A 23,244-nucleotide genomic window follows, 5' to 3' on the forward strand; every position below is an offset into this window, starting at 1 on the left:
ATATAGCAGCCGTGGTTTGCGGGAACACCTATAAAAGCAGCCCTTACTTGTTTCTGTGACCATGTTGTCTGGTTCTGAGTGTACTTCTATTGCTAGAAACAGCAGAACTATTCCAGTGCCAAATGACCTTAGGAGAAATCAAATAGTCAAAGGTTCTTCTCCTGTCACTTGTCATTTTCAGGTCTCCGGTTTTATAGTCAGACTTACCAGTATCAAGAGAAACACTGAGGCCTACAGGAACTTTCAGCTGAATGGCATTCAGCAATAGAAAGATGGTATAAGACACAGATCCAGAACTGGAAAAGGAAGTTCTACAAGAAGACTTGTAACCATGGTGTATTCCCCAAAGACAGCACAAAGTCTATAGAGTCCAACTCTCTTTGCAAGAAGCCTGACACAGCCTAACAGCTCTAAGATTACAAGGTCTGCCAATATAAACAACCCACAGCACATGACACATGAGTACTAAAGGAGTACCAGAAAAGAACTGACAATTATTTATAACTAACATCCTTTATTTGCCATTATTCCAAAAAATAGGTATGGAATTTAGAGCCAGCCTGAGAATGTGATATCTAACGTATCGTTGCACCAACAGGTTCCCTTGATCTTCAAAAATGACAGGAATTCAATAATATTATAGTCCTCTTGTTCTTCCTGAATGTAGGCTTATTCTGAATCCTGCTTGAACAATCTACTCTGCTTCTCCTACAAAACATACATTGTTTGCAAGAAATTAAGGAGAAAGCCAATGAGCAGGAAGAGGTAGAAAAACCTTCAATGCTCTTTCAACAAGGCACAAAGGTGAGACAAGGTCCTCTTCCAAGAGTCAGCAAAAGTCTCCCAAGGGTCAGAGAGTTCTTCTTCAGGTTATCCATGAGGACAAGCAACCTCCGGTATTTGTTACATACAATGAATGGTTTCCGCAGGAAATAAGGGGAAAAGAAAAAGTGAAGCATTGCTATAAGCAATGTGTTAATGTGATGCCATACAAAAATGTCAAAAGGCCTAGTCAAAATAAACCAGCTTGAAAAAGGGTTACATGGGTGAAAGTAGACGTGCAGCTGCTTCTCCAGAATTGAGTCCTGCTAGGTATCAGTAAGGAATAAATGCAGCTAGCCGTCTTAATGTCTTGACACTTTTACTAAAATTTCACTGATGTAGCATTTTAGCTCTTGATTAGATAATGACTTGGAGAAGTAGGTCTTACTTCAAAGATTTACTTATATACCAATTCTGCATGAGAATATTCTTTCCTTTTTTCAATTGCTGTATCGTTAAGAAAATGGTAAAATTATAGAGCAGAAGAAGGGGGAAAACGTGTTTCTTTCACAAGAAGTCCCTTTTTGGCTGAAACATTCTAAATGTGTTGGTTAATTGAATATGATGATTGAGTACAGCCACTGGAATAGCCTTACCTGTTACCTACTCTGACCAGGAAGGTTCTTTTACTGTGCAAGAAGTTAAATACGCTGCTTGAAGAAACATAAACAACCTAAATTCTTATAGACAATCTAATAAGTTATGGCTATGGACTACAGCAACAGATACCCTAAGGATATTTTGTATGTGTTTTTTAAAAAAAGTCTTTATTTCCCTTGCAATACAGAAATCATTCAGGCATTCAATTTCAGAGGACAGCACCATGAGTGCTCTAAATCAGTAGAATATGTCTTTAAAAAACAAACTTGTAAACGTTAAAATATACAAATATGTTGGGCACTTCTTGACTCAAGGTATCAGCTTCAACCCTAGCTAAGCAGACTGAAACTGAAATCCTAGATTTGTAACTCAAAGTATAGGTTTCATCAAAAACTAGAGGCTTAAGGATAATCTGAAAGCCTCTCATCATTTCCATAACTGAAATCAATATATAAATCATAGTAAGAAAGGATTAGTGGGAGTGAAGAGATGGAGTCAAGGAGGTATAATTCCATGACTGCTGATCTAGGCATTTTATCCTGCTCTCAACATAGTGTCTCTTATAACACTTACTTACATTCCAGATCTTTCCTTCTTTTACTTTTCTATGTCTGTTCTAAACATGTCCAGTATAAAAGACATGGAGAGTCCACCAAAGGTCCACAAAGACAACGAAGAGATTGGAATATTTCTTGTGCAAGGAAAGGTTGAGAGAGCTGGGACTCGTTAGTCTAGAGAAATGAAGGCTCAAGGGGGATCTCAGCACGTATAAATACCTGAAGTGAGGGTGCAAAGAGGATGGACCAAGCTCTTTTCAGTGGTGCCCAGTAACAGGACAAGAGGCAATGGACACAAACTGAAACACAAGAAGGTCTCTCTAAACATTAGGAAATGCTTTTTTTCTGTGTGAGTGAGCAAGCACTAGCACAGGTTGCACAGAAAGGTTGTATAGACTCCCTCCTTGGAGACATTCAGAAGCCTCCTGGATACAGTCTTGAGCAAGCATCTCTAGGTGGCCCTGCTTGAGCAGGGTGTTGGACCAGATGACCTCCAGAGGCCCTTTCCAACCTCAGCCATTCTGTGATTCTGTGATTCACTAAGACTATGGTTTAACATTTAAGGGAAAGCTTCAGGCTACATGAACCAGCTAACAAATGAAAGAAGAAAATTCCCCTAAAAATGTATTCCGTATAGGCCATAATTGTAACAATAAACACAAACTTATGAGTTCAGTTTCAAAACCTTTTAAATTTTGTTGTGGAAAAATCTTCCTTGCTAATGTTAAATGAAATCTAAAAAACATGTTTATACCAAAAGAGCAAAACTTGGCAATCCAGGGGAAAAAAAAAAAAAAAAAAAGAAAAAAAAATAGCTGAGAGATTTTGGAAAAAAAAAAAAAACAAAAACTCTTGAAAAGAAAACAGAAATGTTTGGAAGGGCAATGGGAAGAAACTGGAAGCCTGAGAACCCCTCTGCTTGCACTGCAGTGGAGTCCTGGACTGTCAGAAGAGGAGCTTTGGTTCAGCTAAGCAGCACTCATAAAGAAATGTTGAATAGCGTTATGGTGTGGATAATGCACTGAAAGCAAGGCCATTCTTTGCTCCCTTACCCTTCTCAAGTTTTAATTTTGTAACTTTCTGGATTGACATACCTCTCACCAGAAACACATCTGCCAGCTATGGGGTGTGGACTGTTGTACTAAATGTTCAAATTCTACAGTAAGGTACAGTCTCATGGTCTCTTCTTAGGACGGCCTAATGTAAAAAATCTAATGAACCTAAGGAATCTGAATAAAAGTAGTAAGAAATCCATACATGTTATTGAGCTAGAAGATCAACAGCCATGGATACAGGAGGAGGAGATGAAAGCTGGAACAGACTGCAAGTAATTGTGGACACTCAAACTCAGGCCAGCTGGGAGGAATCCTTTGTTGCTTTCTTCTTAAAAGGGATAAATCCAATTTCCATTAAAGATAAACATCAGTGGGAATTGGATAACACCAAAGACATAACTGAGTAAGAAGAAATGACCTGCTAATATGATGTTAAATCAGAAGAAAGACAGAAACCAAACAGTGTGTGCTATCCTGCCAGAACTGGAAAAATAAATAAATAAATATTTAGAAGAGATTGAATTGAAAGGGAGAAACTGGTGAGAAGGTTGGGACAGTGTCTTGGTGAAAGTGACCGGGAAATCCCGGACCCAATGGCTCTTATAGCAGCAGGAATCCAAACAACAGCATAATGAAGACACCAGATCTCAAGAAGGAAGACTCCAGTACACATGGAGAACTGGAAGGTGAAATCTCTTAGGATAGATATGTAAGGGAAGTAGAAGTTTGAAGTTCTTTCAACAAACCAGGCTGAAGGGAATAAGTGTAAAGTATCTCAAGAGCAATGAAGAGTGGGAAAGATAGCAAAAGAACATCTTAAGAAAATCCTGAGTTCTTGTGATTGGAAGCTCACAATAAATAAATAAATAATGAAATAAAGCACAATTGTGTAAGAAGAAAAACAGAAAAGCCAATGCATAAAATAAAATGTATCAAGAAAGGAGAGGTTATTAAAAGCACACTGGAAGTCCTTTAACCATATAAAAAGACTGGGAAAAGAGTTTTCTGCTGCTCAGAAATAGATATGGAGATGCTACTCAGCCACAGACGCTACACCAAAAGTTTCAAGTGTTTATTGCCTTTTTGCTTTCATCAGCTAGGATCAGACAGATACTGCTGGCAAGTACTAGCAACAAGGTTAGCACCTCCAGTGGTTGCATAAGTTTAGTGTTTGCAAGTTGGTTGCATCTGGCAAAATCCATTGCAGCATGTTCTGAGACTGAGCTGAAACATTCTCAGAGCTGTTAGCTATTAATTTATGAGAAATTGTGATGAGGGGAGATTTTGGAAGAGTAGAAGAGGGCAGACATGGAGCTTATCTTTAGAAAGCACGGGAAGAAGAAATCAAAGAATAGTAGGACCACTGAGCTGGGCTTTAATCCCTAGAAAAGCACTGGAAAAAGAAATCAATCTATTTGTAAAAACTTAATAACAAAGATATAGGAATCAACAGATCTGCCACGGATATGTTGCTGTGTCACACCAAATTAATTACCCTCTATAAAAGGACATGTGAATGGGAAGAAAGAACAACAATAGATATTACATGTCTTCATAACTTAGAAAAGCCTCACAATATCTTCATAAGTAAACTAAAGAAACTTCTTGTAAAGAGGGCCAAGCTTACTTACGAAACCATGGTGTGGGAAAAGTTGAGAAAAGCTATCAATCATTCTCTGTAAAATTGAAGGATGCATTGCATGGTGCCCTGAACTTATGTTGAAAAAAGACAAAAGCAGAGCAACAAGAATGACTAAGGAAAATACAGCTCTGGAGGGGAAATAATAATAAAAAAAAATTGGGATCAGGGCAGGGCTGTTTTGTCTAAAGAAGAAAAGACTGGGGGAAACATGAGACACCTTCACAGCTGTAAAAACAGAGGTGTCACAAGAAAAGAGAATAAGTAGTTCTAAGAAGAAGGAAGGCTTAAACTGCAGTAGGAGAGATATGAACCGGATGTTGAGGATTGCCAAGGAAGGTGCGGAATCACTGACGTTGCACATTCATAAAAACATTACACAAATGTCCCTCAGGTTTAGGAACAGTTGATTATTCACTGAGAAAGTCCCTTACAGGCCTATTTCCTAACATCTGAAATTCTACATGGAAGCAGACAAACTAAAATTTATAGACAAATGTTTCATAGTCTGTTGCAATTCAGTTTAAAATCCACACATAACTTCAACATAAGGCAGTTCAAAGAAAATGTCTCCACACTTGACTGTCACTATTTTCTGAATTACAATCTGGATTACAATTTTAATGTAAAATTTACAGAAACTTTTAATTTATTTATTCTCAGAGTTAATCCAGGACTAGCTACATTCCTTACTTAGTCACCAATAAATCAATCACATTTTCAGCTTTCAAGATGAAATGAAGTCTGGAAGTAAGTAAATACAGAGAAGGCACTGAATTCTGGTACTAAATAAACACCAAATGTCAAAATAATAGCACAAGGGAGATTTTTTTTGAGAAGCCACTGTTTTTACCTGTGCATGCATGTTTATCTGCTTGCATGCAAATGTGTATGTGCATATAAACAGGAAAAATACACATTTACCCATGCATTATATGTCTGGATGGGCACCATAACATAGACTATTGGATTAAATTACTTTTTATCTGAATTATGCAGTGAAGGAATTAAAATGCCCTCAATTCTTGAATAACTGAAGAATCGCCCATACTAAAGTCTCTACTTTTGACATCTAAGACTGCACTTGGCAATATTAGTTATCATTAATTAGGAATGCTTATGGTTAAAAGCATTAACATTAATGACTGGCATTTTGAAGGAAAATTTGAGTGGCCTATCAGTATAAGATTATTATTTACACTAAGAACTAAAAAATTAGGAAATTTAATTTCTAGTTCTAACTGTATTCTTATTTCATCTATTGGTCTATCTAAACTATCACAGCTGTTCTCCTTAGAGGTACCAGGAAGCTTAAGTCAACTGCCTCTCAGAACAAATCTGAGATGCTAAAAGAACAAGGTGCTACTCTTTTTACATTGATCTGCAAAAGTAAAAGCTGTACAAGAAGGGGACAAGTTAAATGATCAATGAAAGGGAGTCAGGTTTGAAGTGGAACAAGACCACCATTTTTCCACCACTGGAAAAACTAAGAAATAAGAGGTACTGAAGGGTGTATTGTCGAGAGTGGTAAAGGAAGACAGAATACAATGATCCAGGATGGAATACGGCCAAGACAGAGGTCCAGGGAGCTCAAGTGGTCACAGCCATTAAGTACCACTCCACACCCACAGCAGTCCCACCCAAGGCAAATTTTTGTGAGGGCCAGATGACCAGCACAGCTTCCTGTAGCAATTGATGTCTCTCAGCCTCAGTACCCGTTCAGATCTGTGCTGTCTTATACAAGAGATCTGGTGAGATTGTAAGGTTACTGCTGCAAGCCATTTTGAAGCGCTTATCAGGAAAATGCAAAACGACTAAATGCATAGCCTGGGGGAGTGGGACTATTAATAGAGCCACTGCCAACCGATAACAGAGATTGAAGGCTGTAAACCCAGTAGGCAGAGGAATTGTTCCGAAGCCAAAGGAAAAGGTTTCTAAGAATGACAGAGGAAATCCACCAGAGTGACTGTTAAACTGATAACTAATATAATCTGCCTTAACAACCAGATCTCAATTTTGGAAAAGAGCCAGAACTTTTGCTTAAATAATTAACTAAGATGAACGGGCCATATGCTTCAAGGTATTAACCTATAATGGTCACCAAGAAGGGAATACATGACTAATGAATACTTGCTATCCCCTAATATCTAATTCCTTGCAAAGTTATTTCCACACCTGAAATCAACATGGTGAGGTCACTCCATGCCCTCTAATTAGCTATTGATCTCTATAAATACATTTATGCTGCACACCGAGGATTCCAGAGTAGCTACTGAAAGGACACCTAGTGGCAAGTCAACGAGTATGTCTGGAAACCACTGGAACTGTTGAAGGTGTGTAATTATAATCTGTCACAGGAATTGACAAACTGCTATAGGTTGAATGGCAATGTCATACGTGAACTTATGTGTAAAACAGCACCTTGAAGCTTTAAGAAAAATTGCAAAAAGCATTCTTATAAACACTTTTTTTAAACATAGGATTTAAGCTTAACTTCCTTAAAACTCAAAGAACAGTGTTTTAAAAGAAGGATGAACATGCCTGTGTGTCCAATTATGACTACAATTTTGAATGTGCTGAATCTCCACTGCATCAGTTTTAGGAATATTGGATAGCTGAACAGAACTCATTACAGATATGATTTGCTTGATATTCAAGCCAAATTTCAGCATGCTAATCATTGCTTCTTAGGTCCTTCATTGTGCTCCACTAAAATGTCCTTAGCAATTCCTTCCTGTCTCACAGGCCATCCTTCTCCCCCATGAAGAAGAACAGCCGTAGGACATAAATTGTACGTGTTTGAGCTAATTTTACTCTTTTTTTTTTTTTTTTTTTGGCCATCCAGCCTTACAGTCACTTCTTGACTGTGTTTATTCCAAACGTCTTTATATGTACTAATGCCCTTGTGACCAGGAGATGCCCACAACAGAAAGCTGTATTCCAGATGGAGTCATGCTGGTCTCATGCAGAGAGGGATTATAACCTTCCTGTTTAGTGACATGCTGCCTCTGGGCAAACAGACCAAAATCCACACTTGGCTTTCTTGTTTATGTCAACATATCGTATTACAAGCACAGAACAATTTGCTGACCACTGTCCCTCTTCGATTATTGTTTTTATGTTCTATTTTCCAGGTTTCTCTCTTCTACTGAACACCAGTTCTTTTGAATTAATTGTCCCTGAGTGAATTAGTATGGATATTCTAGGTCAGCTTTTCCAGATATATTTTTTGTATTCAATTTTATAATATCTCTGCATATCATTGGTCTGTTCTCTATCTTTAGTTTTTCTAACAACTCCTAACATAGTACCATCCTTTGATTTTAAAAGCCACAAAGAAGCCTTTTCTGCTCTTCTATGCTCTTTCGTCACAACAAAGATCCAAACATTGGGGATAATCCTTGTTTGTTTGTTTTTTTTAGGTGACTTCCTACCAAATCTTCAGTTAAAAAACCCAACTCTGCCTCATTTCTCCACAACACAACTACAAGGAAGTAGATGATGGCGTGACGTGAAGCCAAGGCTGCAGCTCCTGCTCTTACCAGACATTAGCACCCATTCCTTGTCCGGATCTGTTTCAAGGGTTCACCTCTCCTTCACTCCACCCTCCTGAACCTCCAGCCTGCTCTCTGTCTTAAAATGGCATGTAGTTTCCTTCCTTTACTATAAACAATGCTTTCTGTAACCTTAGTTTCACGATGTAAACATTTAAAAATAAGAATGAAGGGAACACAAACTATGTGTTCAATTAGGTAATTTGGGGATTAAATTAAATGAAGTCTCTTCAAACATGGAACATTTCAGAGTAATGAAGTCTGGCTTTACTTGTTTTATTTTATCCTTTAAAAAAAAAAGGACAATCCATATTAGAAACTCAGGCAGAAGAGTAGTAAAGGCAACTGAAGACAGCTTATTCCTTGTGAATCCAAGGGAAATGAAAGCAGAGCTCAGAGGAAGGGGTAATAACACTCAGGTATGTGTACAAAGGGGAAGAGGCACTCTGTAAATTGCCGAATGACAGAGGCTAGGCAGCCAGCTGCCACCGTTGACATGGGAGGCTCCTGCCATCAGTAACATCACCACCTGTAACATGATACGTGATGTCAGCTTGTAGCGTGTCGTGCAGCCTGCCAAAGCCTCTTCAAAATCTGGCATTATTTTTATACTAAAATTTAAAAACCAAAAAAAAAAAAAAAAGAGGTCAACCAACAAATATTCTTCAGTCAAAAATAAAAGGTCTCCCTTGTACACACTGTACATAATAAGGGATAGTGACAGAAAGGAGTAGTAAAGAGTAGTAAAGGAAAATAACATCCATAAATAATACTGCTGTTCATCCCTGCAGCCCACCTATAAGTTTTAGTCAGTTATACTCCTTCAAATAGGCTTTTATTTCTCATTAAAAAAAAAAAAAAAAAACTTTTGAGAAGATTTTCGTTGTTGAATCCTTAATCCAGATTTTGCAGATTTTGTGAATACTGCAGTAACAGAAGAAATGAAAACTGTCTTCAAATTTGGAATAATTCTTGTTCTGTACATCTGAACACACACATTTGGCTTTCATTGTATGGTGTGCCAGACAGCTACAAAAACAAAGTGTAGCCTATTACAGCTTTAGTCAACACTTTAAACTTCAGATCTCGCTTATACCAAAAGAAAGTGATCTTCCTGGCCATTCAAGCAAGGCTATTTCCCGTTGGGCATACAGTAAATACAGGTAACACGGTAGTTTCTTTACTTTAACGTTGTATTTAAACAGACATTGTAAACATGAACGATAATAGCTTCAAAAAAGGAGCACAAAGTAGCTACAGGTATTACATCTGTCCCAAGACTCTTTGCTAGTTTAAGTATTCTAAAGTCATGTTTTCCTGTTTCCTAAAGTATGTTGAGGAAGGGTGGGGGTTATCCCATTATTTGGTAAAAAACACACAAACAGCATAGGAGGAAATGCACAACATTTCCAAAGCAACATCTCATACGCAAGATAAGTACGTTCAATAATAGAGATTAGATCTTTCTTTTTTTACTTTACCAGTATAATACTACATTTTAATTTTACTCATGGTTAGTAGAAAGCAGCAATAAGCAAGAGGGAGACTTTTAACTGCATACTGATATCTTAAAGAGACCTACCTTGAAAGAAACTTTTGACTCGCAGATAGCTGACGCTAAGGCGCAACACGGACAGTTTGTCCAGCTTGGATATTATGTCAGGTGGGAAAGGCAGGAGGCTGGCCAGATGGTCAAGTTCTGCATTCAGACGGTCCCTGTGCCTCTTTGAAGGATTTGATTTTTCATTCCCAGCTGCAGGCCTTCTGTGGTGGAGAAGAGAATCACATTTTCGATTACCTGTTTTACCTCCAGGTAGTACAAGCAGGGACTGAGATGTTGTCTGCAGTCAGTTGATAACAAGTGTAGTTAATCTAGGTTCTATGCAAATCTGCTAAGTTTCTATCCCCTGCTGAAAAGACATTTTAAATTTCACCATTCTGCGTTTGCCGTTGTGCAAAGACATGGACATTGGCCTCTCTTTTCACATCTACCCAGTGGAAAATGGATGAAGAAATGATATCTCTTATTCAGGACCCTCTGATCTTAGGGGAATGGGCGCTATCTTTGTGTCTTAGTGAACACCAGAAAAAAATGATTTCTCATCAATGTTGTACAGATTAGTATCTGAACAGCAGAATAAAATTACCATGACTAATGGATGAACCTATTCAGCACCCACTGTATTCATTTAAAGCCTCTTAGTGCCCTCCATTTAATGACTCAGAATTAACCTGTAGCTCAGGAGATAATCAAGAAAAGAGCCTGTCTTTGGACATGATAAAAAGAGTACGGGAAGCAACATGAAGAGACATTCTTTTGCCAGGCTCAAAACTCCCGTGAACGTTCTCCATTTTATCTTTTGTATGTCAGTAGTAACAAAGATAAGAATTTGGTTTCTCTCTTAAGAACATTCATATTCCTCCCAAAACATTAAGATTAACATTATTCAGATTTCAAAACCAAACACTCCTACCCCAGCCCCATGGTGTGTCCATGCAGTGAACAGGACCAGATATCTCAGAACAATTGTTGTGAAAATGTACAAGATGAAATGCATCCCCAGTGAGGAAGGTGTTAGATTAAAGTTGCACAGGCAAAATGGTGAATTTTAAACTACTCGGTTTTGGGGCGTCCAGTGAGGGGTGATCAATTTTGGGGTGTCCAGCATGACAGTGAGGGATGTTCAGTGGGCAAAACAGACTTGTCACGTAAGCACCAAGACATTTGTGGTAAGGTCGAGAAGGCTGTTATCTCCAGCAGACAGCCATTGCTGGACAAAGCAGTAGTCACATGCTTTATCCAAAAATAAGCCACAGGCCACTGGAGCTGCAAACTGCATGAATACACAATCGCCAAGGGCTTACAGCAACCCAGGGCTGCAGCTGAGCTAGCATCGTCCCGGGCACTTGGTGTTGTGTCTGGTGGTCTCCACCACACTCCCACATCGCCCTTTTTCTCTTTGGTGTTATGGCACATTGCCACATTTCTCCTGAGGCCCTTTCTTCAGAAGAGACATTTAGAGAAAGATCATGGGGGAAAAGAGTGGAAAAGTACTGCAAGAATGGGAAATGGTGGACAAGGAAAAGATGGGTGTGCTAACAGCTCCCACTTCCACCTAAGCAAAGACAAGAAGCATAAGCTTATGCAGCTTAGCTAGTGCTCCAGTGGAGAAACAGAGTGCATCTAGTTACTTGTAGCACATTTCTGCTGCAGTTTGACATGCCACACCTTGATTCCATTTTTCAATGATAATTTTAATTTTGAGCATTAGTATTTCACAAGGTGGTCAAGGGTTAAAGTACAACATACTTTGAGCGTTGTCTTCTTATGCAATCTTAATTCTGCTTTTTAAGTAGTTAGAAAAAAAAATGTTATGTTTAGGAATTAGTAAAAAAGATCAATGTTACATACATGGGATTGCTGACTTTGCTACAAAGTGAAAACCTTTCAAATCGAACCAGATTTGAAAAAATCATTGCTATCTTTGTGAGCATTCAGTTCAATTTGACAGGATAGCATCAACACACAGACAGAATGAAAAAATATTCAAGATAGGTGTCGATGAAAACACATAATTCCTGATTTTTCATTTAAAATTGCCTAAAAAGGCATGTGGTCCTTCAATAACAGAATGAGCTGCTTTCAGAGGCATGGAGGAGATTTTATGGATTGGGAATTTCCTCTATGAGAGAGAGAAAATATTCAACAATTAATGCAATCCACAAAGAAGGACTACTCTTTGTACATAATGGGTACTAACTTTTTTGGAGTCAACCTTGAAGCTCAGCCTTTCTCACTTTTGACACCAAAAGATATCTGACCAGTGGATAGCAACAATTTTGTAGGGATATAGCCCATAGTTCAGAATAAGCTAAAGAACATAGACTTTTACTCATTGCCCTTTACACATGACAAACAAACTGAAGTAAGGAAGCAACTTAGTACAGAAAAAAATAATTCCAATAAGAAAAATTAGGCCAATGAGTTCAAAAGATAAAAATTTTCAAGAGTTACATGGAACAGAAATTGTTCGAGCCTATTTACCGTATAAACTATCAACTGCTCTATGCCAGAGAGGCATGGCAAATACATGGACTGCATTTGTACTAAGAGATCAGTTGTCTGGAAATTACAGGGAATGGTGTAAAAAGACTGCAAGAGAAAGTTCAGGATGGAGTCTTCCTGAAAACTCAAGGAAATGATTCAGTCAGTGAGTAAATCCAAACAAATGGAAGTTTGATGCAAATGGTAATTAGGTGCCAAGTGGATGAGATTTGAAACAATGCAAGTTCCACAGAAAGGCTAACTTAGCTGTCCTACAAAAGAAAAGAGCAAGCAGGAAAATTCTTCAATGAGTTGTTTTGAGGTGAATGGAAATTCTAGCCCTTATTTTGAGCTGAAACTAGCCATGCTTGTCGTGTTTGTGTTAAAACTGATTCTCAAACTGCATAAATAAGGTCCTAAGGAACACAACACTCATTCTATAATGCCTCTTTTAATCTGCTTTTCATACACTACTACTACAATAAAGTGGCACCTGTACTTAAAACCGTAAAGCTGGCATTTCCTCTTTGTGCGGTTAGATCATCCAGATTTTGCTCTGCAGTAGCAAGTACGTGTTCCTGCACAGGATCCATGCCACCAGTCCCTGTTCAGTAGGAAATGAGTGTGGGAGCTGATGCAGAGAACGTTTTCTGTTTTATTGGTACATAAGGCATTGAGCCATTTGCGCTTCAACGATTCAGTGTGCCCAGGACCCACGGACTGCCACTTCTGTAAACCAGTTCGGTGAGCTTGCAGAGGAATTTCCTGCAGCTACAGCTCTTGTCTGCAGAGCATGGTATCTGCTCCTCCACTACCTGCTGCCCGCTGAGGGAGCCCTGCCCCTTGAACAGAAAGTTCAGTCTGAAGAAGTTTTCAAAGTATGCTGTAGTGTGAAACCCATGGAGGATCTAAACTGAGAAAATCTAATCATCTAATACGATGGGAAGCTTTCAGTAAGAAGGGAAAGGGAAGAGAGAGACCATGAGATGCAACAGATAGACTAGGCACAAAGTAACAGCAAGATGACTATCATGAACAAATTGACCAGCACCCATAGCTGCTGAGCTGTGCTTGGGCACTGCATCAATAGCCTGGCACAGCTGAGCTCCAGTGGCAACTGGCCATGTGCAAATGCTCACTGTCCCCTATGAGTGAAAAGGACGAGATGAGAGAAAGCTGGTTGAAGAAAAGGTGACCCTTTTCCATTGTCCACTTCTTCTGAGTCTTCACGGCAAAAAAAAAAGGAGAAAGCAGAACTAATGGTCACGAAGACATCACCCTGGCAGAGCAGATGAGAGGTTGGATAGTGTGACACCAAGTAAGAGGAAGGACTATGCCACAGAGGGCCTTAAAATGAGAACTAAGAAACAGGAGAGAGCTGCACCTCCTGAGGTCTCTGTTTACCCTGGCACTGATACAGTTCTGGCTCAACTGGGCAGTTTGGAGCAGTTGTAGATACACTCAGAGCTAAGGCAGCTGAGCTTGCCTTTAAAGAGCTGTAAAACATTACAAGAAATGTTTTGCAGAGAGAGAGAGTTTTACAAGTTGCCAGGGTTTGAGATGAAAAGTGGATGAATCTCAAATGGTAACTGTCCTGACGCATCGCTCTAGCATCTTTAATATGAGTATTAATTTCAATGCAGTGATTTTAGTTTGAGGTTAAAAACAAGATCTCTTTAGGTTTCACACGCTTGAGTTACTAGTAAAATGTTAGGTTTCCACAGGAAACAAACACTTCAGTAGAAAATATTTCCTTCACTCAAAATACTCAATTTTTCTGGATGAAAAGCATAACTGACAGAAAATATTCAACCAGCTTGAGCTCCAGGTGTTTGAACTGATTCCATAAATGCCAAAATCCTTTAGTGTAGACCACATTTAATAGGGCTTGTTTGAAAGCTGTCTGTGACCAAAGGAGAACAGCTAGGATTTTAGAGTTATTTGTATATATGAAGGTCAAACTTAAACCTGGTGTACTGTCTGAAGAATGGCAACCTAGTGAAGACAGTTTTTCCTAGTAGAGAAGAAGACAGAAACATACCAGCTCTTACAAATACAAATTTTCTACGTTTTTTTCATTGTCATACTGTTCTCTGCATTCTGCCGTAGAGCTTCTTCATACGTGTTCCTCCTTGTTCTGTAAAGCTACCTCAGAATACAATTGCTGATATCTTGTGCCCGAAAAACTGTGAACATCATGAGTGCTATCATTCTGTGATGTCCTAACTTAAAAGCCAGCTGCAGGATCACCAACTGGCTTGACAGCCTGATCACAAAGTGCTAACGGAGGGGAGGAGAGTTGGCTTCCTGGGATGCACTGACTATAGGTAGACGTCAAAGACTTAGTTGTTCTGCACAGGGGAGTGTTACGCCTCTGTCTTCTGAACCCTGGCCTTCAAAAGGTCTAATCCACGAATCCCTAAGAAATCCACATCTCCTGCTCAGACTAGTAACCATGAATCCATACAGGCAGAAAAACAGGACAAGGCCATAGAGGAAAATGTGTTATGCTATCAAACAAGACAAATTCTTTAAAAAAAATAATAAAAAAAATAAACAACACCACAGCACAACATGGATCAAAAATCGTGGTTGAACATGCTATTCAATAAATAGGATATGTCTATCCTTCTAAATTCAAGATAAATTATTTGAGGCTGGTAAGGAGACCTCATAGTCCTGAAATGTCAGTAAGATCCATAGGACTGAAGGGCATAGACTGTGAAAGGAGCTCAGGACTCCGTAAGTCAGTCATGGGCATTCAGAGCCTCTTCAGAGCAGGGTTAGGAAGTCCCTGAATGAGGGAATGAGCACAGGAAAGGCTTACCAGACACCAAGACCACAAAGAGATAAGGTTTGAGGAAGAGACTAGTGTTGCTAGGAAGTGAGAAATCATCCTCAGCAAGTGATAAGTAACTATTCACAGAAAATAGAGGGCAGTCTCTAATGTGGGAGCTGTGTTATAATAACTCCGAGCATATGATCTCCCTTATTTAACCAAAACCAAGTTTCTTCATCGAAACTGTATATATCCTGGGTGGATAGGCTCATGTTCAGGTACCAGCCTTGCCATCTCGTAGCAGATATTTTCAAAGTAGCACTACTTACAGTGGCTCAAAAGGTAAAAACCTTGGTTCCATCTAATTCAGTGAGAATCTGCCTTTGATTTTGTTGAAGCCAGAATTTCCTAAAAGGCTCCTGAGGACACTTACATCCTTTGATAGTGGGTAGCTTTCTTAGCCATTGCTTTTACCTAGAAGTCATCTCAGAGATAAGTTCTTGCTAATATGCACACTCCAAACCTGAAGCTTAATGTTTCTCAAAGCATCTGCAACTCTTCTTCCTTTCCCACATGAGTTATGATTCATAAACAGTTCTGCACAGAGGCAATCTCACGTACTGGAGAAGTTCCACACCTCATGCATGTATAAAGTATCCAGATGCATACTTGAACAGTAGTGCAAAAACGTTGTATACATTTTGGATCTAACACTCAGGTGTTGCAGAAAGAATACTGTTCTTCATTCATCATCTTTGTCTATTGAAATCCTCACCTGTTATGTATTTTACACTAAAAAAATACCTTTTTTTAAGTGGCAACAAGTGGTTCATGTGCAAATACTCTCCAAAATCCAAACAAAATCAGCAGTCCTCACCCAAACTTTCAGAGAAACTCCCCTTTAACTTTAGACAAATATATACAGTTTTAAGCCAAGTGGGTTATTTTAGGAGCTCTGCTTTAATTACTTTCTCATCCTTAAATTGCCTGCAAAGACCACCAGTGCTAGTTCATAATTTTAACATGCTACAAATGTGTTTCATAATCAAGTATAACTCAGATGTGGAATGATTATATCAGAAGGATTAATCTCACAGAGTGGTTTCTGGCAAAATCATTTCACATTTGAGTTATAACAACCTTTTTCCTGCAATTTCAAGCATCTTTTTAAGACCCATTGCATTTTTTTTCTGCTTTGCCTTCACACATACAGCTTCTCTCGCATTTTTCTTCCGATGAAAGTGATTCCATAGTAAATAGTGGCTTGAATATGATGTGTTCTTTATGTAAAAAATGAGTCACCAGTCTGCTTTTTCAGTTGGCTGAACTGACCCATTTTCCAGACTCACGTGTCAAACTTAGTGATGCCCCAGGCAAGGCTAAGCCAAGGAAGGGGAAAGGGGGCCATGCCAGCACACTGGTGCCACTCAACACACAGCTTCTCAAAAACAGGAGGCAGGGGACACCCCCTCCAGCCAATTGCCCAGCTGATGATTAGTCCACCAGTATCTTCTGCCTAGGAAAAAACACTGAGGTGCACACCTCAACAAGCACCAGCCACCTCCTGGGACAGCCAGTGATGGGTAAGGACGCTCTGACCCATGCTCAGCATCCTTTCTGGGACCACTGGAAACCATGAAGAGCCATCCTCCAGACCAGGGGTTTCTCATTGAAGTGAAAGAGATTGGGTCTCCCCCGGGTCAGCAGATTATGGGAGGATGAGATTCCTCCTGCTGCCTCATTTCTACCACATTCATTTGGAGAGAGGTGCAACTGCCTCATGATGAATATGATACTTAACTGTTTCTGAATGGGTTTCCTCCTTTTCCTCCCAGCATAGAGGCACTCCCCTGGAGGAATCATTGTTTTGATGCTGAAAAACAAAAGGGATAGGTGTCTTAGTTCAGAGGTTTCTGTGTTTCATACCACTGTACAAAATGACAGCACCAGGAAAGTTCATGTGAGGAAAATGTTTGTTCCTTGAGTGTGGCATTCAACAGCACTAAAAAGCACAGTGGCATTAGTTAAGATAGAAGCTTAAGGCTTATTCCAATTTCCTACCTTAATGCTATTACAATATTGATGTTTATATTCAATTTTCATTTTTTCAAATTACGCATACTATACATGGTATAAAAATGGGTATAAAATACATCCTGTTTACTCAATATGCAAAAATATATATATATATTTTTCCTTCTAGGTTCATTTTTAAATTCAGCTAAGCAAATAAGAATGAATAATACTACCCATCATCTTTTGCAGGGAGGATTTCACAGCTTTTTTAATATATGAGAATATTGCCTTCCATTACTGAAACTGTGATAAGTAGGATGCCATTATTCAAATTAGCATTTGTCCAGGTCCTCACACCCTCATTTTTAAAGACGGACAGTAGATCTGTTGGCAGCTCAAGAAATGGCACACAGCGCTGCAGTTAGCACTTAGGACCAGATCCCAGTGTAACGCTGATGGAGGTGACAATTTTCAGACAAACTATTGCACTGTTTGGGCATGTTAGACATTGCAAGGTCTAAAAGAAGTCTTTGTGTTCAGCCTGTTCAAATCTTCCGGAGATTAGCCAAATTGCAAAGTCTCTTGATTTGCTGTCTGAAAGAGTATTTTAGTCTCACTGTATGCTCACAACAATGGGTGTAGATTGCCTGAGAGGTTACTGTATCAAGAGTATTTGCTGCTTTGTGCAAGATGTAAAATTAAGGGGACCTTCTATGTCACTGAATCAAAGCCCATGCTATTGAAGACAGCTCCGTCATATAAAGCTTAATGAACTTCATTTAAAAAACTATTTAGAGGAGTTTTTGCTTTTCATCGAAAGACAGCTTTCTGATAACCAAAAACCTTACGCTTTCCAGCTTAAATTTGTTCATGGTCATTTTATGCCCATTTGTTCTTCTGCCAACATTGTCTTTTAGTTTAAATAGCTCTTCCTCCTCCATTGTGTTTACTCATTGGCGTATTTTTAAGTATCAGTCATATCTTCAGCCAGCCTTCATTTTTTCTATTCTAGGACAACCCAGACTGTTTCAATCCCCTCTCGTGTTACAAACTCCTTAGTCTTCACATCATCTTAGGAGCCTTCCTCTTTATTTTACGTTTTCAATTAATCTGTTTAAAACATGGATAAACAGAATCACGAACAGCATATTAATTAAAGTCTAACTGCATTTCATACGTGTACATATATATGCATTAACAGACCATTAGTTCTTGATGGGAACTATCTCACTTGATATTAGTGTGACTGTATTTTCCTTTTTCATAGCCGTTATAAAATTCATGGAACACAGTCACCCTGTGGTTACCTAATATGCACATTTCTCTGTCTTCCTGCATAACTTTCAACAAATAAATTCACAGTTTATGAAGGAAATCTAACCTCCAGTGTCCGCATAGCTGGCCACCTCATTCATACAATTCATACAATCTACGATTGATTTTTATTACGTGAGAATTTTATCCACTTGCACAATTGATGGTGCAAGCAACTAAGTTTATTAGTACATTCCTGGTATTACATGAAATTTCTTAGTAAAAATAAGATTGTCTCCAAACTGATAGTTGAGGAACAATGCTTGTAGTTTCCCTCCTGTTCAGTCATTTTCCTTCCAACACGTTGTTGATCCAGTTCCTTCCGCCAACCCTTTCAATTCTTGTACTAGTCCTCAGCAGCACAGTATCCTTCACTAAATTCAGATAGGTCTACTCTCATCTGGAAAATCAGTTATTTTATCATCAGAAAGCTATTAGGTTACCTTGGTGAGATTATCTAACTCTACATTTCATTTTTACAAATAACCACAGTCATTAATTATTCCTCCCTTTAGAATTTGTTCTAAAATGTTTCATACTATAAAGATCAGACTAACAGGTCAGCAGTTGCCTCCTCTTAATTACAGGTGATGGTGGTAGTCACTCTCCACCAGTCAGTCTCCACTTGGTGCAGCATCAGGTACAGAATTCTTCCCGAAACACACAAATAAATTTGTTTTTCACTGTTACTGGGCTGATTTCATGTGAAATCAAGCATGTGAACTGCCTGGCCACATTCTACAAGGGACTGAATGCAGTGCAAGAAATACTGCTCCAGGTTAAGAAAGTTTGTTTATCCAGCCAGCTTTGCTTAGGTAAAGCCTTCTTGCCACCTTCAAAGACCTAGTTAGGTTAGATTAGCCTAGTTAGGGTTAACCCTAGTTAGGGTTAGATTAGCCCATTTTCTGCAACAGTCTGCCAGTTTGAATGAGCTCGTCTGTCTTGGTGGGTTTTCTACCCCAGGGGGAAGCTAGAATGGTGTGAAGATGCTAAAGGAATTGCCGTAGCTTCTCGTGAGATATTACATTAAAAGACATTTTCTTTACATTGTAATATTTTTGTGTTCTGAGTCCTTCCCGTTCATAATATGAATCTGTGACTCATAGCTCATGTTTCAAAACAGTGTCACATGCTAGACTTCCCTTCTCTTGCTTTTATGAGTAAAATTAAAAGGAAGAAAAAGACTTGGACAGCGTAATTCAACTGAAAACTGGAAGTTAAGACTTTATATGATTTCCCAAAAGGACAATTTTTTAAAACCCACTCTGGTTCAGTTGATGAATATGGGACAGCAACTAGAAGTAGATTAAAAAGACCTCAGTATACAGACAACTGAAAGGCAGGAAATAAATGGCAAACAATATAAGCTAGAATTTGTGACGTAAAAAGTTGGTTAAGAAAGATAAAAGCCCAAAGGAAAATTCACAAATTGAAAGGCTAAAGAGAAAAGATAGCTTGCTTTTTTAGATGAATATTATGAAACGAAAAAAAAAAAAAAAAGAGCCTAAAAATGTGTACAGAGGAAAGGTAATTCAACAGATTTATTTCCAGTCTTTTTTGAAATGAAGGAGACTCAAGTGAGAACAAACCATGCACTCTTCAGGCTTTCTGTAGGAACTTTCCACAGAATTAGGACAAAGGGTTACCACAGCAACATAGTATGGAGCACTGCCTCAGCAACTGAACACCAATGTCCTAGATATGTATACAGGCAAGAGTTGCTTCTGCTACTACTGCTAATGCCAATAGTGGTACTCAGATAAGACGAGTTTGAGAATGAACGTACCTGAATAAAGACCAACTCAGAGGGCTTATGGCTAAGAGTCCTAAAAATCACAGAACCATAGAATTATGTTCTATGGCTGATTCTGTGGCTGAATATGTCCGAAAACAGTGCTTGAAGTTGCTGAGCTGCACAGAACCACAGACTTAGACAATATTTATTTTAAAAACTGAGGAAGAGCACAAATTCATAGTCCCATCTGGACCATGCCCTCTTCTGATGGTTTGGGAGCACTTCTCTCTACCACTGGAGCAGCACAGCCTATCTGCACGGCTCCTTCCCTAGTAGCCCACCAGCCTCATACATAAGAAATGGGAAAAGGTTGGGGGGATGACACTCAGCTGCTCAGCACAGTTGTGCCCTTTCCTTTCTCTTTCCTTTCCCTTTCTGTCCTTGCAATACTTGAGAGTCCTCACATGCTCTCCCCTTGTTTGAGGGAGGAAGAAGACAAAGCCACAGCAGCAACCTTCTGCTCTCCAGCAGCAGGAGAGGGGGCTTGCGAACTTGAGGAGCTTCAGGAGGAGGAGAGCTATGAGTGAAAGGAACGAAATAGCTGGGCTGGGAAAAAGCAGATGTGGGCCATGATCATTCACTTTCTTGTGTCAGATGCTTTTAATCAGTGATGCCATTAAGTTATAATGAATCTCTGAACACTGAGGAATCCAAAGGTCTGAAAGACAGCTGCTATATGACAATATTCAGAGAAGGGAAACATAATGATCCAGCTAACCACCGGATGGTGACATTAACATCCGTCTCAAGCAAAATATCAGAAAAGCTGATAAGAAAGATGAATAACATCACTTAATAGAGTTCTACGGAATATCATGCTCTTTGGAGGGAAACTTACTCACTGAGAACTTATCAGATCTAGCCGATGAAGGAATTTACTCATACTAATAAATTATTTAACTTAGTAGCACAACATTCTGATTTTAAAAAGCCACAATGAAGTACTATAGAGCGCAGTTTAAGTAGATAAATAATTAATCAAGTGACAGATCCAAAAAGGAGCAATCATTGAGAAATCACTGCTAAACAAAAAAGTTTTTATAAAGACCTTGCAGGCATCAAGGTTCAATAGAAAACCAGCAATGATAAAATTTGCAAATTTTATAAAAATGTAGAAGAGTGGTCTTAAGCATTATTTAATTTTCTCTATTATGAAATAGAGAAAGATGGAGTGCCTGGTAGTCTGTTTCTGTTTATCCCCAATGCATTTTAACACAGTCAAACACAAACATATCTCAGAACAGGGAATGCAAGTCATTGCTACTGAGTGCAGACTGCATTCTGAAACAGCAGTGATTTTTGAAAGAAATTAGGGATCAAGGTAAAAAATGAATACAATCTATACACTGAGCTCCAAGGGAAGAGCTGCTGCAAAGGTAGTTAATGCAGCGGCTGAACCAAATGAAGAGATTTTACCTCTGTTTACAGATACGATGAGACTGGTATTGGAACAGTGTGCACAGTACCCGTGTGTTTTTCAAATACTGTTAAAAATGGGAAAGGGCAAGGAAAGAAAAACACAAAATACTTGCAGGCTGAAGAAACTGCCTTGCATAGAATGAGTTCAGCTTACTTCCAAATCAAAAAGAATTTGGTGACTTGAATGAAGTACTATCATGGTGAAGACATGGGTGCTGAATTATTTTAATCCGAAACACAGCAAGCACTTACAAATATAAGCTGAAGCCGGATACATCCAAATAAGAAAAAAAAAAAGGCATTAATTTGTAACATTGTGAGTATTTAAACACTGGGGCAAGTTACAAATGATTTAGTGGATTCTCCATACCCTGCTGCCTTGAAATCACTGTTAGATGTCTTCCTATATACAGTTTGTCCTAACAGAAGTTATGCCTAAGTGAAATACAAGCAGTTGGGCTGAATGCGGGCATTCTCAGAAATAAAATTTGGTAGCCTTGGCAGCTATAAGAGGTCAAATCACATTATCCAATGGCCTTTCCTTTCATTAAATGTTATGAATCATTTCCTAGTCTGAATGCGATCACATACCACGCAATCAATGTACGAGCTGCATGAAAGGGCTGTGCAGGCCACAAGTCAGAAGCCTAGGTTTGGAAGAGACAGCCTGGGAACAGGGAAGTTGTGTTCTCGGCCCTGCTTCACCACAGAACCGCGGCGCAGCTTTGAGAGCCGCGAGGGAGCGGAGCACAGCGTGCAGGGCCCCTGTGCTACCCGGAGGCAGCAGCCCCCCCAAAGGGCCTCTTCTTACCACGGCTCATCGACAGAACGAGCTGTCATGGCCACTACAGACCATGGTGTCCGCAGATATATGAAGAGGAGGCTACTGAGTGTGGGTGGTGTATTTTGGATTGGCTAGGAATCTGGATTTCTTTACTTCGTTATTGTTTCCTTAAGAATCAAAAAGAGTTGGTGTTGGGATGCTTTTTGGCAAAAGGAAACACCATCCAGTGAAGGCCTGGGAACCTCAACCCGGGGCCTTCTAGGCAGAGCTGTCTCAAAGCAGCACCCACAGCACTGGTGAGGCTGGCAGGTCCCTCTGGAGGCCACCTGGTCCCAGCCCTGCTCCAGCAGGGACACCCAGAGCAGGCCACCCAGGGCCACGTCCAGGCACCTTCTGAAGGTCTCCAAGGAGGAGACCCCACAGCCTCTCTGGGCAGCCTGTGCCAGTGCTCCATCACCTGCACAGCACAGAGGTGCTGCCTGGTGTTCAGACAGAACCTCTGCACATGCAGAAAGTCTGAGGTTACCTGAAACAGTCCTTCAAGTGCACTGGTACGAATCCCAGTAGAAGAGCAGGCAAAAAATTAGGTGATGAAAGCCTGCCTGGGGGGCGGGTTTTGAAACCTGCGTGTCAGGTAAATTAGAGCTCTACCTGCTTTCTTTCTCTAAATTACTTGTGATTAGTGCATTTCTGACAAATGTGTTGTTTCTGACAAACTGTTGTGTTACGATGCCTTTAGTTATATTATCCTTGCAAATAGCATGCAATACCATGTCCAGCTGAAGTAGCCACACTTCAAGAGAAACTGGAGATAAGTCACAGAAATGCCTAAAGGCTGAGAAAACAAACCCCACAGCCAGAGTCT

General features: G+C 39.5%; 1 protein-coding gene across 1 annotated transcript in view; it reads right to left on the minus strand.

Annotated features, from left to right (window-relative positions):
- AHRR (aryl-hydrocarbon receptor repressor) overlaps window positions 1–23,244 on the minus strand; it is a 95,336-nt gene that overhangs the window by 61,177 nt on the left and 10,915 nt on the right. The window contains exons 2-3 of the mRNA XM_040549381.1: window positions 16,853–16,924; window positions 9,810–9,991 (exon numbers count right to left, since the gene is read on the minus strand). Coding sequence (XP_040405315.1) covers window positions 9,810–9,991; window positions 16,853–16,914 — 244 coding nt within the window. The 5' untranslated portion in view covers window positions 16,915–16,924. The remainder of the gene's footprint in view (window positions 1–9,809; window positions 9,992–16,852; window positions 16,925–23,244) is intronic.

Source organism: Cygnus olor, chromosome 2 (genome assembly GCF_009769625.2).
Source record: "Cygnus olor isolate bCygOlo1 chromosome 2, bCygOlo1.pri.v2, whole genome shotgun sequence".
Taxonomy (NCBI): domain Eukaryota; kingdom Metazoa; phylum Chordata; class Aves; order Anseriformes; family Anatidae; genus Cygnus; species Cygnus olor.